The sequence below is a fragment of the Seriola dumerili genome, unplaced genomic scaffold (assembly GCF_002260705.1).
Source record: "Seriola dumerili isolate Sdu_G_001 unplaced genomic scaffold, Sdu_1.0 BDQW01000258.1, whole genome shotgun sequence".
NCBI classification, from domain to species: Eukaryota; Metazoa; Chordata; class Actinopteri; order Carangiformes; family Carangidae; genus Seriola; species Seriola dumerili.
Genome location: NW_019174513.1, coordinates 1,205,035 through 1,219,516, shown reverse-complemented (window position 1 = coordinate 1,219,516; position 14,482 = coordinate 1,205,035). Strand labels below are relative to the sequence as shown.

The following is a 14,482-nucleotide window of genomic DNA, read 5'->3' as shown; positions in this document are numbered from 1 at the left end:
TTGTCTGTGTGAATTTTCTTTTTCTTCCAAAGGGATGGGCACGGGGTGAGGAAGTGACGCGACAGTTATTAGGGAGAGCTGGATCAAAGTGCTCTCGACTTTACCAGACATTGTAAAAATATGAACCAGACCAGCAGTCAACTTTCCACAGAGTATTTTTTTTCAAAGTTTTTTTTTTATAATTGTGGGCCATAGCTTACTGATTAAGTAACAGGACAATGTAGATGACTGGAAGTTGAAGTCAATGAGGGTTTTGTGTGTAAATATCTACTTAAAAGTATCAAATTGTAACAGAAAACCTATTTTTATATGAACTTGAATGGTCGGGATTTAGTACTGTGCTGCGATATTAAGTTATTAAGTTAAGTTATTAAGATATTAAGTCCTGTCAGTACCAAAAAGTATTTTTGTAAAGTCTTATACTTATTTCAGTTTTTCATATTTTATGTTTTTTTTTCAAGTTCTATATAAAGCATAAGGCCAGAGATATTCCATATTTTTATTACTCTGAAGAAATCCCAGCCCCAAGCACATTAGTTCCCTCTGAAGATGTAAATCTTTAAAATGAATATAGATTTAAATTTTTAAAAAAGCCCAAATAATTTTCTTACACTGTTTTTAGCAACCAGGAGTTAATAGTGCATTAGTTGGGGACTATTGTCAGATGAGGACAATTTCACATTTTGTGTGCTAGTGAGTATTTATGGCAGCAGGAGAGCTATTTAGTACTGACTCAAAGCTATAATGAAGGAACATGTTATGACTCACTAATGTGTTTCTTTCTCTTTAAAAATTTTCTGTTAGTCTGGATGAATCGATTGTTAGTATTGGTCTTTTTATGGGATTTGTTGAAAATATGAAAAATACAGACAATATATAAACCAAGACTAAATTGAATTATTCTCTTATTTTCTATTTGTATTTAGTACTATTATTTAGTACTATTGTTTAGTACTATTATACAGTTCTTTCCAGGAAACTACCATGGAAATTACTAATTTGTAAAATAAAGTTTTATTTATCAACTTGAATGTCAAATGTTGTTTCAAAACTCCATATGTGAGATTGGAAATACTGGAATCAGTCTAAAATATATGTCAATTTTAACTCCCACAAACTTGCTGAAATCCCCACATTCCTAAAAAAGATTAAAAATACTGAACCCCGACTTCTGTGGTAGCTTCAGTGGGAGGAACTCATAGGCTATATTAAAGATTTTTTTCAGGCTGTGGTTAAGTTTAATGCGACGCCAGCATATGAGACAAATTTCATTTTACTCTGAAATTATTATGAAGGGTTTAACTTAATATGGACTGCAATTATGCTTTCTTTTATTGGATGCAGTCAGTGAAGTCAGCCCTCATATTGCAGTATTATCTGACAAAGCATATTTTTGAAGGGTTTCAGTCTGGTGCATATTGAGTCACATAGCTGTAATAGTCGATAATCCTCTTGAAAAAGACTGGAGAAATTGGTCTCAACAAGAGCAGTGGATTGGAGATGGCTTTTAGGAGTACATATTATCAAGCTTCCTCCCATGGGTTAAAGAAACAGAAGCTTTGCAAAAGCCCAGGTATTCATACAATAGTGCCGGGCTGTGAGTCATTGTTTGCGAGATCTTGTCACAAATGCTCAACATATTTGTGCAATGATGTAACCGACAGGACAACAATGGGAACAAATTATTCATTCAGCTGGCACATGATTTCATTCACTGTGAGAAATGGACTGGAAATTACAGTTAATACAGTATTTTATTTATTTGAAAGCTGTGCTCCTGAAATCCAACAGGATTTTGCCCACAAAAGTGAGATATTTAAATTTTTTTATGTGTGTTTAAGAGCAAGACATTGAGTCCTCCCTTCAAGATTATGGACTTTACAACAGTATGTAAGTATTACGAAGCAATATATAAAACACAATGAAAAAAAAAAAACATCTGAATGTTTTGTTTAATTTGGTACCAGAATGTACCACAAAGGAACGTGTCCTTCAAAAGGCATTGTGATCACTGCTTTTCATTGCTGTGCAGCAATTTAGCTACACATTCATGAACCTTACAGTAGTTGCAAATATCATTTGCACTCCACAAAGGGTCACTCCAAAGAGACCTCCAAATAATTTAGGGGATCAAGTGTGGGAGAGACTGACAGGAAATGACTCCCTTCTGTGTAACACACTTGCACACACCCTGTGACAAAAACACACATCCTGCAGCTGTTTGTGCTTCACAGGAAGGTAGAGGGAAAATGTATGTAAGATACTCTAACGAGAGACTATGCATACAATCTATGATTCTTGGGGTGGTGGTGGTGGGGGGTAAAAACAGATAGTGTAAAATGATAGCACAACACAACACATGAACAAACAACATGAGTTGATGTTGAGATGAATATCATAAATTGGGATTAAACAGATATTTGGTGATATGTAGATATATTGGTAAAAGAGTGTAGTCAAGTTTATTTTCTTTTTCACTAACATGAGGAAAGTGTGTGATTATTGGGAGTTTTTTTGCCCTGTGTTTAGCCTCGCAGGCATCACAATCCCTCCCTATCAGTCCTGATTGACAGGCTAATAGCTGAATACGAGTGTGGCCTGAATTTAAAGTTAGACATTAGATTGGTGGAGCTTGGAGGGGGCGGGACAAAAGGCTTGCGTAAATTCTGCCTGAGAGGACGCGCTTTGGGCAGTAAAACACCGGGCAACAAAACACCAATCAACAAAACGACAGGACGTCACTTGACTTGGCCAGTTTAACTTATCTGCCATTTTGTATCTGCACTGTCTGGTCAGACGAAGTCAATCCCTAACGCAGAAGGAAGCAAATATGCCAATGTTCATGTTATTTTTAATTTCTAACTTTAATTAAGTGTATTGTCGTTTGTTTTGTTAAGATAGGTGGCGTTATTCAAGGTCGTCTGACTGCTTTTGTAGTAATCAGACGGTTGACATCGTGTAGGACTTCATCTTGTTTACCTTTGGCTCTAGCAGGAGAGCTAACGCTAACGGCGTTAGCCCACTCCCTCGCTAGCCTGCACAGTCCTAGCGTTAGCTTAAAAAGCTAACTCAAATCTGTGGCGAAATGGCGGCCAATACGACACAAGCAACCCCAGCAACTAACTGGTATGTCGCATTTTCTAGCCAAAATAAGACTCATAACACGTGACGAATGAGATGAAAGTCATAAATCAATACTATAACGCTACTATGTGGTGTGGTAGCAATGGCTACCAGCTATAAGCTTGAATAAATGATAATTAGCTAAGCTCAGGGTGTTTTCAAATCTTAGCACAACTAGCTACACACAGGCCGTTGACCTGGTTAACAGAAAGCTCACCCGTTATCTGCTTAACGGCAATACTTTTTAGTTCGTAACAAAGTTGTATTTCGTTATCTTTGACGAACGTTAACCGGTACGGTTAACTTTGTTACGAAGTTATCATCAGCAGACCATAGACTGTGCAGCTGACACTAACGTATGTATATTTAACTGAACTGAAATAACGGGACAAGCTTCGCGTCTACAGTGTAACGTTGATTTTGATAGCTGTTTTGCCTCAATCGGGATAATAAGCGGATATATATACGATGCTGCCAGATAGACAGTAGTGAACATATTGTAACCGTTTAAACATACAGCGTTTAATACGTAGTCTGTCCTAAATATGTGTGCCTGTCTGACACATGATAAACGTTAATGGAACCATTTAAGCCGGGTTTGGAATCAACCGTTGGTCTGTGGTACAATTGAACTATATTGCATTATTCAGCGGGGTGCGTCTGCTGTTAAGTCTACCCTCACAACAGAACAGAACAAAAACCTTGTCACATAACGCAGTCTAGCACAGCACCACAAATCCTCCAGAATAATCGTGCAGTTCAGTCAAAACAAATTTAGCAGTTTCATAACGAGTGAACACTGAAACCTTCATGAATGTAGGATTAATTACAGGACTTCTGTATTAGGCTGTATTAGTTTTGGTTTGTTGTTGCTAATAAACTGACAACTGAGTGTTTGGATTCTGAAAACACCCTTGACTAATGTTGTTGTGTTGATGACAGGTCCTATAGTACCGCTGGAGATGGCCAGGTTCATGAAAACCCAGAATGGGAGAAGGCAAGACAAGCACTAGCATCCATTAGCAAGAGTCAGAGTTCTGCTAAAACTACACAAGCCAGCCGGACCACAGCAGAGGTGTGTTTTTATCTCTTTGTGTGTCTCTCTCTTTATGTTACATCCAGCATTGAAATCCCTTGATGTGATCACAACATGAGATGTAAAATTACAAACACTGAATAAAATATAAACATAAGAATAAATCTGATCAACCACTTTTGAAGGTGGCCTGCTTATTTACAGTGAATGCATAGTGTTTCCTGATGAGTAGAGGTGTGTATATATACTGTACTTTCACTGCTGTCAAATTAATCAAGAGTGCAGATTAATTTACAATTACCAGTCACGACAACAGTAGATGCCCACAGATTACTACTTGCTTTGTTTCTAACATCTATGCAGTAATTGTACAGCAACCATTTTTTCAGAAAGTGTATGGCTAAATTGAGAATTAATAAGCTTAAAAAATGGCAAATTGGGCATTTGCAGATGGACGTTTATGTTGGGGGAAACATGATTTATTTAGTATGTTATGAAGTATTGGTTTGGTATTAGATTCACAAATGTGTATTTTTATGTTCTTGCTGAATTGTCATTTCTGTCTCTGCTTATAGAATTTCCTCTTTGTTCTTGATTGTAAGACCAAGGTTATTTGTACATGTGTGTCATTCCAGGCCGGTCAGTTCCAGCCAGCAGTGACTGACTCTGCCGCGATGCAGCAGCAACAGCAGCAGCAACAACAGCAACAACAGCAGCAGCAACAGCAACAGTACTATCCGTGGTACCAGCAAACCCAGCAGCACTATCCTGGATACACATACCCCTATAACTATTACTACCCCATGGGTCCAGTAAGTAGTGGAAGGAATTTTGTCATTATAAACATGCTACCTTAATAACTTTTAATACAACTGCTGGGCTTGTACTGCATTCAACACTGTTAGCTTGTATGTCTGTGTCTCCGAAAATAACATCTGTTGCTGAGGGATAGGGTTATGGTTCTATATGTACACTTGGGTACAAATAGTGAATTAGATGTGACAAAAATGGCAACATGGCTTTTTTCTGAATTCCCAGTATGGAGCTGCATATCCACCAAATCAGTATGGTGTACCCCCAGGGCCTTACCCAGGAACTCCACCCTCCAATGGCCAGGTACAGTATATAACAAGATTTTGCTGAGTAAAGCAAAATATCAAAAAATTGTAATTATTTGTAGGCCCTGTAATTACGTTACAGATATAACCATGGATCTAATTTATGAGGTTTAGTCAGTGGCCCTTAGATTTTCTCATTTTGTAATAGTATGACAGAACATTTGTGTTTGATGTAATGCATAGTGACTTTATTCCCCAGCTATTTCTGTAGCTTCTGGTACAGTTCTTTTCTTGTAAAAGATTTTGCTGTTTAGCTAAAATAGCCTTTTTTTCCTCTTTCTTATTATAGCCTCCTCCAGTGCCGGGCATGGAAGACCAATCCCCCAGCTACCCCTCTCAACCACAACCTCCTCCCCCCGCTACTCCCCAGCCACCCCAGAGCCCAACCACTTCAGAGAAACCCCCTCCTCCCCCACCCCCACCTATTCCTCCCCCACCCAACTCCCAGTACCCCCCTCCTCCATCACAAAATGCTTACAGTGCCAACAACTCCATGCCATACCCACCTGGTGACCCCAACCAAATGCAAGTCTACAATCATTCCCAGGGAAGGCCTAATTATGGCCAGGGCTTCCAGGCCCAGAACACCTCTCTTCCCACCTATTCCTCCCCCACCCAACTCCCAGTACCCCCCTCCTCCATCACAAAATGCTTACAGTGCCAACAACTCCATGCCATACCCACCTGGTGACCCCAACCAAATGCAAGTCTACAATCATTCCCAGGGAAGGCCTAATTATGGCCAGGGCTTCCAGGCCCAGAACACCTACCAGCCCTCTCAGAATACCTCCCAGCAGCAGAGCCAGTATGTACCAGGGTTAGGCAGAGGAGAGGCCAACAAAAACAAAAACCAAAAACAAGGACAACAACTTTGGCACCGCATGAAACGTAAGGTTTACTCTTTTGTGATATAGCTGTATGTTTTCTCAACTGAATTATTACAGAGTTTAATGTAGGTGTTATTATTCTGAGGCTGCTCATACACTATTTCTATTACTGTATCAAACTTAGTATTTGAGTGCAGTAATTACATGCTAGTTTCAGACATGTTGAAAAACTATATTAGACCAATAATGTCACTCCAAGTTTAAGAAGAAGACTATGGACAGAAGTCAGAAAGCTGCATTTTGTGGGATTTAGTCCAGGTGTCGGTTTTAGTCATACAAAATGTTCTGTTAGTTTTTATTTCTTAGTTTTTTTCCTTTTTTTTGTTCTCACAGAGGCACCTGGTACAGCTTCTGTGAAGTTCAACATTTCTAAGAGGCCCTATCAGGTTCAGTGTTCTCCAGTTTCCAATCAAGCTTTCCCTCCAGGTGAGCAGCCTTCAGGATTGAATCCAGCACCCTCTTCCCCAGCTACTGCCAGTGCTGCACCTGGAGGTGCTCAGACACGGTGAGAACTGGTCCATCTCCGCTCATTCTTTTTTTAGTTGTGAATAATATATTTACTTTAAATGCTTTCAATCCAGACCCCAGGACTGGCCCCAAGCCATGAAGGAATACGTGCAGCGCTGTTTTACAGCCTGTGAGACAGAGGAAGACAAAGATCGCACAGAGAAAGTGCTGAAGGAAGTCCTGCAGGACCGGTTGAAAGATGGCTCTGCTTATACTATTGACTGGACTCGTGAGCCACTGCCAGAGTGAGTTTTAGTTTACTATTACAGATGTGAATTCTGGGTTTCTTTCCAATAAGTTCAAAATGCAACAAACTTGGCTGATGCATTTCTTTGCTCTGAGCATATTTTGGCATGTTAGTGTTGCTGGCAGGTTCAACACACATTGAGGTTTTTTTTTTGTGTGTGTGTAGATTAAAGGTCAAGCAGTCTCGCTGGGAAGCTGTACCACCCCAGAGGACATCAGATAACTCAATTAGCCGTGGTGGAAGTACTGTGGCTGCAGCTTCAAGAGGCAGGGGTGGTGGACACAGATTGGGCCACTACAGGAATATATTTTCTCAAAGGAGTCCATCCTCTAGTTCATCCCGTTCCTCCTCTCGCTCCCCATCTCCCTCTCATGGCAGACACAGGGACCGCAGCAATCAAAGGCACAGGCGAAGGTAAGACACTGTTTGCTCCACTTTTCTTTGGTGACTGCAGGCGCCCGGGGTAATTCCTCTCTAAATGTCTTGCGCCTCTGTGCTTCTAGTGATTCTGGCTCACAGTCAGACAGCAGCATCTCCAGTGACCTCCGACCTCAGCTGTCAAGGCGAAATCAGAAAGGAGCACGTGGTCGTGGTAATGACAGGGATAGAGGACGAGGAGGTGGCGAGAGAGGACGAGGAAGAGGAGGAAAAGCAAACAGAGGAAGACGGTAAATTGTTGAATTTATTGTTACAAAAATCATGATGTATCATCTTATCAGGCCCTTATTTTTCTCATTCATCACCGTTCTGCTTTTTGTTTGCACTACCCTATGCCATAGGAACAGCTTGTGAATAACCTTCTCTCTTTTCTCCCAGAAACATGGAAGAGTCCAGTGTTGGAAAGAAGAGGAAAGGCGGGAGTGCTGGTCTGGATTTCCATGACCCCAACAGAGAAGCCAAGAAGCAGAGCAGAGCAGCTCGTTTCCACAAGCAGCTGCGTTCAGAGCCCCTGGTTCTCTCCATCAATGCCCTGGACCTGCCCGATGGAACACAAGAGGGCCTGAGCTGGGAGGACTGCCCTATTGTGGGAACATGTCAGGACATCACCAAGTCCTACCTTAGGCTCACCTGCGCCCCTGACCCCTCCACTGTGCGCCCTGTGCATGTAAGTTGTTCTCTTCTGTCAGCCATGTCAATGTATTCTTACTGTACTTTTGCATGGTTAAAATAAGCCAGATTTTCCATACTTACAAAGAAGAAGAAAATCAAGGGAAGTGAAAGTGGATGAAACCTCTATACTATGTGTGTACATTCTAGCCTCTTTCATCACAGACCACACAAATTTTTCCACCTAGGTGCTAAGAAAATCTCTACAGTCTGTGAAAGCCCACTGGAAAAACAACCAGGACTATGCCTATGCCTGCGAACAGATGAAGTCCATACGACAAGACCTCACGGTTGGTTGTCTTTATATAGGTTTCATTTATCCTTCTGTCTTTGTCTTTTTTTACAAAGTTCCAAGTTCCATATGGGTAACTTTTTCTTTTTCATTTATTTACTTGTGTTTTCTTTTTCCCTTTATCTGTCACTATCCAGGTCCAAGGAGTTCGAACCGACTTCACAGTGGAAGTGTACGAGTGTCATGCACGCATTGCTCTCGAAAAGGTGAGTGTTTATTTTCAGTAAAGTTGCATTAGCTAAAAGTGACAACAGTACATGTAATATTACCTGAATATTTATTGTCTGTAGGGAGACCATGAAGAGTTCAATCAGTGCCAGACCCAGCTGAAGGCCCTGTATAAGGACAACCCCTCAGAGAACATTGGAGAGTTTACAGCATATAGGTTGCTGTATTACATCTTCACTAAAAACTCTGGAGGTATGCCCACATTGGTCTTTTGAGTCACTATTACACATCACATATGTGTTTTCACCCTTTGTACATTTTCCTATCACATTTTAACCTTGGTCATTCATCTTCTCCTCTAGATCTGACCACTGAGTTGGTGTACTTGACCCCGGCCCTGCGGGCAGATGATTGTGTGGCTCATGCTCTTGCACTCCGTGCTGCCTGGGCATTAGGAAACTTTCGCCGTTTCTTTAAGCTCTACCTGGAAGCCCCACGCATGGCTTCATACCTCATTGACAAGTTTGTAGAGAGGGAAAGAAAGATTGCACTTCGGGCCATAGTCAAAACGTAAGTCACATTCCAGAAAGATGTATTTTGAAAATTTTAGGTTTCTCATAACTTATCTATGACCCATATTTCTGTTTCCTCTGTCTGCAGGTTCAGGCCTGACTTGCCGGTGCAGTATGTGCAGTCCACTCTGGGCTTCCCTTGTTTAGACTCCTGTATGACATTTCTTACTGGGCTAGGTGTCACTTTCACCCCATCTGACCCCAAAAAGATAGACTGCAAAACCAGCACAGCCGCTTTGGCTGCCTCCTGAGGGGGTGGGGGTACCACAGTAAAGGGAGACACTAAGGGACCCTCATTGATCCTTACATATTCAATGCACTGCACTTCAGACACTTCAGCCAGTTCAGAAAGAGTAGTGGCAAACTAACACCTATATAAGACCCATAGAGAAAGATGCATGTTAACATACTCTGCTGCAAGACCTAGATTTCAGAATGAGATGTAATTATCTGATACTCAGATAAGAACTGTTTTTAAACATGAGGGAGAATGTCTGCACACACTGTCACACAATTATTATGAATTAGTCTAAGGCCCAAGTTATCTCAACAAATATGATGCCAGAAAAGTGAGTGAACAGTTTAGATTTGGGATGATCATATAGTCTCGGTGCTTAGAGGCCAAGAAGTCACAGAACCAGATCAGGGAGGCACCCCCCCCCCATGGTTCCTGTTCCTTTACCACCGTCAGATGTCAAAGCTAACAGTGTTCTGTTATGTTTTTTCCTTCCTCAAGTCAACAGCTCCAAGACCTGAAGATTCAAGCCCTGTCAATCAAAGGGGAAAGACAAACAGCTCTTCTTCAAGTCACATATCCAGCTCTCTGCTGTTTGAAGTCAAGCCTATGGAAGCAGGTCAACTTTGCATTTCCTCTTAAAGACTGTGAGACGATGCGGTGAGAAGATGCCAGCAGTTTGTCTGAAAGAAGAGATGGTGGTTTGTATGTCCTGCCCTGCATCCCATTTCCTCAATGTATCTACAGCTGGTTGTTCATCCTGTCCCTTGTCCCCAACCATATGGCCCGTGAAAGCAATGGACCTAAGTCGAAAGTCTTGTTCCTGATTTAATTAAGTAGTATTCATCTGTTGGTCTCAGTTATGAAATGGCTGGCCAACATTGGAAAGAAGTCTCAATCTCATGACCATTGACTTTGTGTATGATAAAGGATACAGGCAAGTGTTCATCAAGGTTATCCTCACTCCTCCGTGTCCTGGAAGCTGAGCTCCGTCATCAGAATTAAAGCAGCCACAGACGGAGAGGAAATCTCCATCATCCTCAGGTAGAAGTTCCCGCCAGCACCTAGAATCCAGCACACCGTGGTCAACACAGCAAAATGCAGTAGTGATGACCTTAACTCCTTGAGCTGTTATTCAAGAGAATCGGGCATCTGAGCTGGAATCTACAAGTACAGCTGAAGGTTTTTCTGGGCGGAGCATCGAGGGAAACATGCTGCTTATTCTCAAATGAGTGGTTTGTATGCTGCAATCTGGCTCTGGTGTGTGCAAGGCTGGTAAGAGAAAGGGACTTCTCTGGAAGGAGGTGGATGACGGCACAACAGACATGTTGCCTCATGTCTCTCCTGTGTTAAATGTTTTATGTCTTGCCTTTTATGGACAGCAGTATTGGCCTTTCTCCTGGAAAAAAAAAAGGAAAAAGAATTATGGAGCTGCAGTCAGTTTCATGAAAATTTACAGGTTGATATTGGACAAATCAAGTATCATAAATTTGACAAAATGCTAATAGGCAGAGTCAGTAAGATCCTAGAAATGTTACTGCACAGATGTTCACTGCTGTTTGAACGTCATGATGAAGTATTTAAATCAAAACAGATGAGTTTGAAACTGTAGACAGTAATTTAATAAAGAGGGAGATACAAGTGGAGTGCAGCTTTGTGCTTTTATGTCCATTTTCCAGTAGATATGAAATTATTTTCTAAAATAAATACAGTAATTGTAGTCTCTGATATACAGAATAGTTTTTCTATGTGGCAGTGGAATTGTAGCAGACTTAGTCCTCTCTGATGTGATTTGGCCATTTTCCTGCAGGTTTGTGCTTTTCAGGACCTACAATAATATTGGTGGTGGTGCGCACTGTCTTAGGTGATGATTAGGAAATTAACAATTAGACAGCTTGTAAACGTTAGGAAATTGAACCCTCACCAACAGGGTAAACATAAACATTTCATAGACTTCTTGTTTTGCTTACTATCGTATCCTACAATTTGGGTCCTCATTGAAAGATTGTGCTGAAACTTACAACGCAGATCGACATTGTTCCACATAATTTTGAGTTTTTTTTTTTTTTTAATTTTAACAGTATTATTTGCCACTGTAGAAATACTGAGCCTGAGGTATTTACAACTTTGGTGTAACTGACCAGAGCGTGAGTGGATGCAGGCTTGCTGTACAATCTACATGTTTACTTGTCTACAAAGTTTATTTTTTGTAAATACTGTATAATATTGCTGTGATTTCTTTTCAGTTGGTACATAGGTTTTGTTTATTTTCACACATGGGTAAGTGTGAATAGTTTTTTGTTTTTTTCTGGGTTTCACAAAACTCAGACCATTTATGTGAATATGTAAACTTACGTGCAGACAGATCTGGATTGGATTGTGTGCAATGTCTTCATCGTCATAACAGTTGATATAGTGTAGGAGTTTATAATTGCTGGTGGTAGGGTTTCCTGTTAACATAATTACAAACTCTCTGACCAAATTTTGGCAAGATGTTATTCTCAAATCCCACTGATATGAAACGTGGTTTTTTTCCTTCAGGCAAAAACAAAACATGACCACATTTTGTCATTTGCCTGTTTTGCAGCAAAGAAAGAAATTTCCATCAAGTTGACAAAAATGCTTGTTTAAACCTGGATCATCACTTTGTTTCTCAAACTGTTCAACTGTTAACCATTATTTCAGCAAATATTTTGTAATGTCAATGATCTCAACATGTTTTCTTTCTTCCCCCTTCATCTACCTGATCCCCTGTCCTCTTTGCTCTTCCCTCCCCTCACTCCCTAAACCTTTCTCTCACACACCACCAGACTTCTCATTCTTCAGCTCGTAGCACTGCTGCATTGCAGGAGCACATGGAGCGATGATAAGTGGGCGAACCTCCTCCAGACGCCAGCCGGAGAGAGTGAATTGTGAGCAATCCAAGTCTTGGTTTGACCCACTCAAGTTGAAGCCATACAGCTGATAAAATACATGGGAGCCTCACATAATGAAATGTGGAAAATGTTGATCTGCTGCTAATGTGATTTGCTGCTAACCCAAATATTTAAAAATGTCTCTGTGCAACATGATACCTGTTTTAGTTTTAAACAATGTTTGAGGATTGAGAAACTTGCAGTGTGCTGTTCTTTTCTGTTTGTCCAGATGTATTTGCATTTTTGAGTCAGTTTGCTGGTAAAAATGTGTAATTCTTTTGTTTGTTTTTTTCCACCCAATTCGTTTGTACTTAGGAATCATTTGGCTAGTTTTTGGTCAATAAGACAGACCTGCCTGACTCAGTTGTATATTTAAGCCTTCTTTTGAGAGTTTTATTGCTCATTATCTAAAATGTCTCTGGACATACAGAATGTGCTGAAATTCACCTCCATTTAAAAAAAAAAAAAAAAAAAAAAAAAAAAAAAAAAAATCTTTTCTTAGTATATTGGCAAAGTTGACATGGCTGGTGTGTGCTCCCATGCTAAGAATTTCCTCTTGGGTTCTTCACGTGATGAGCTTGCTGACTGTGATTATAGTTTGTTGCCTTAAGCTCGTGTAAATGTAAACTTTACCCAGGGTTCAAGTGCGTACATCTGATGTCTCAGGTTGAAACAGACCAGGATGTTAGCTTTATTCTTTTTTTTCTTTTTTTATTAGAAAATTCACCCCAGACTAACTAACAATACACATGTTCATTTCGGATGTGTTTTTTTTTTTTTTTTTTTTTTTTTTTTTTCTCCCCCCCTCCAATGCCTGAGTCATATTTTCAGTATTGTTTGCTCCCATGTTACTGTATATCTCATCAGTCTTTGTAACTCCTTCCTTGATAATTGACACTGGAAGAACTCCCATCATTTCCCACCATTTACCCTTTAACTCGTTTTCATTTCAGTTTATCTTGTCTCTGTTCTCGCTTTCTCTTATTCCCACTCCCTGCATGCTGTCTTCTTCCCTCTCCTGCTCTCTCCTACAAATCTCTAACCAGTATTTGTTCTCTTTTCATTCTTATCTTTTCCTTTAATGTTGAGTATGTTTGTGACCGTTTGCCGTGTGCAACTAGTCACTCTCACTAGTAAGTATTGTATTGCTTCTGCAATGCTTTAATAGTTTATGTTGCAGCTCACTAACAACTGAAGCTGAAGGTATATCTAAAATGCCTTCTCCCTGTCCCTCATTTCCCCATGCCTCTACAGATCTGATATGAAAACTGCCATTTTGTAAATATTGTGTACATATTATCTTTTGAAAAAAATCTAATAAAATAAGTACAAACGGCACATAGTGTGGTTGGTTTTTAAATCATATGATTCACAGGTTTAAAGTTCAATGGATATAAAATAGAAGAATTTGAGCAAGTGAAAAAATAGGCCACACAACTTAGGAGTCAAGTTTTGCAAAGACAGTTTATTGTGAAATGTCAAATGTGGAGTGAGAGGCACCTGTGACACCATAAGACTAGAAATAAGAGATCAGCTTAGTTACTTGTCACAATGAAGATATTTCCTGCCTAATTTCCAGTTACAGCTATGAGGTAAAAGACGGCTTCAAAGTCATTGAATGGAGTAGTTGGAAAAGTTAGTGTTTAATGTTAGAAGGAAAAACATTTAGAAAAGCTAAAATTAGAGGAAAGGAAGAAATCAGCAGAAAAGAATATAGAAGAAATAGCAAAATGTGAAGCTACATGCAATCAGGAAAAGAGGAAAGAACAGGGTTGAGCTGATGCAGTTTAGTTTAAAGAGAAAGTAAAGTGAAGGAAACAGCAGGAAAAGAGTTAAAAGTCTTTTTAGTTAGAAGCGTTTAAACGAGCTTAGTATTGTCACACACAGAGGAAACTAAGTGCAGAAACTATCAGGCAAAGAAAAAAAGCTAATTCAATGTCAAGAAAATGAAGCTAGACCTACATTATATACAGGAGCAGAAGAGAGGAAATGAAAGGAGATTAAGCATCATGCAAAAAGAGAGAAAGACATAAGCAAAGATTACAGTTAGTCATAGAGGAAAGATGTTTAAGGAACAGTTAAAAAGATTGAAATCTATGATAAGCAGGTACAACTATAACTACTAAAGATAGAAGTGAGTGAATTTGAGTAAAAATTCACAAAGAAGAGCAAATACATAGAAGAAGACGGACTGAGCTAGATTTCACATACATGCTGTTTATGTGTTTTCTACAGTGAAGCAGAGAAAGACAGAAGAAAAAAGCTAGAGGGAAAA

The 14,482-nt window shown here is 39.9% G+C and overlaps 1 protein-coding gene across 1 annotated transcript; it reads left to right on the top strand.

Moving 5' to 3' along the window:
- Nucleotides 1-2,832: 2,832 nt before the first annotated feature.
- leng8 (leukocyte receptor cluster member 8) lies at nucleotides 2,833-12,666 on the top strand. The gene is made up of 16 exons (XM_022756545.1): nucleotides 2,833-3,126; nucleotides 4,066-4,198; nucleotides 4,795-4,971; nucleotides 5,198-5,275; nucleotides 5,567-5,854; nucleotides 5,886-6,165; nucleotides 6,498-6,669; nucleotides 6,746-6,916; nucleotides 7,084-7,332; nucleotides 7,422-7,586; nucleotides 7,735-8,023; nucleotides 8,214-8,315; nucleotides 8,455-8,523; nucleotides 8,608-8,737; nucleotides 8,848-9,055; nucleotides 9,146-12,666. Exons 1-16 carry the CDS (start codon nucleotides 3,086-3,088, stop codon nucleotides 9,306-9,308), a joined length of 2,715 nt encoding a protein of 904 aa, XP_022612266.1. The 5' UTR covers nucleotides 2,833-3,085; the 3' UTR covers nucleotides 9,309-12,666.
- Nucleotides 12,667-14,482: the final 1,816 nt, after the last annotated feature.

Coding starts and splice junctions, on each gene's coding strand:
- leng8 (XM_022756545.1), top strand. CDS start 3,086: ATGGCGGCCAATACGACACAAGCAACCCCAGCAACTAACTG. Junction 3,127..4,065: donor GCAACCCCAGCAACTAACTG/GTATGTCGCATT, acceptor TGTTGATGACAG/GTCCTATAGTACCGCTGGAG. Junction 8,524..8,607: donor CACGCATTGCTCTCGAAAAG/GTGAGTGTTTAT, acceptor TATTGTCTGTAG/GGAGACCATGAAGAGTTCAA.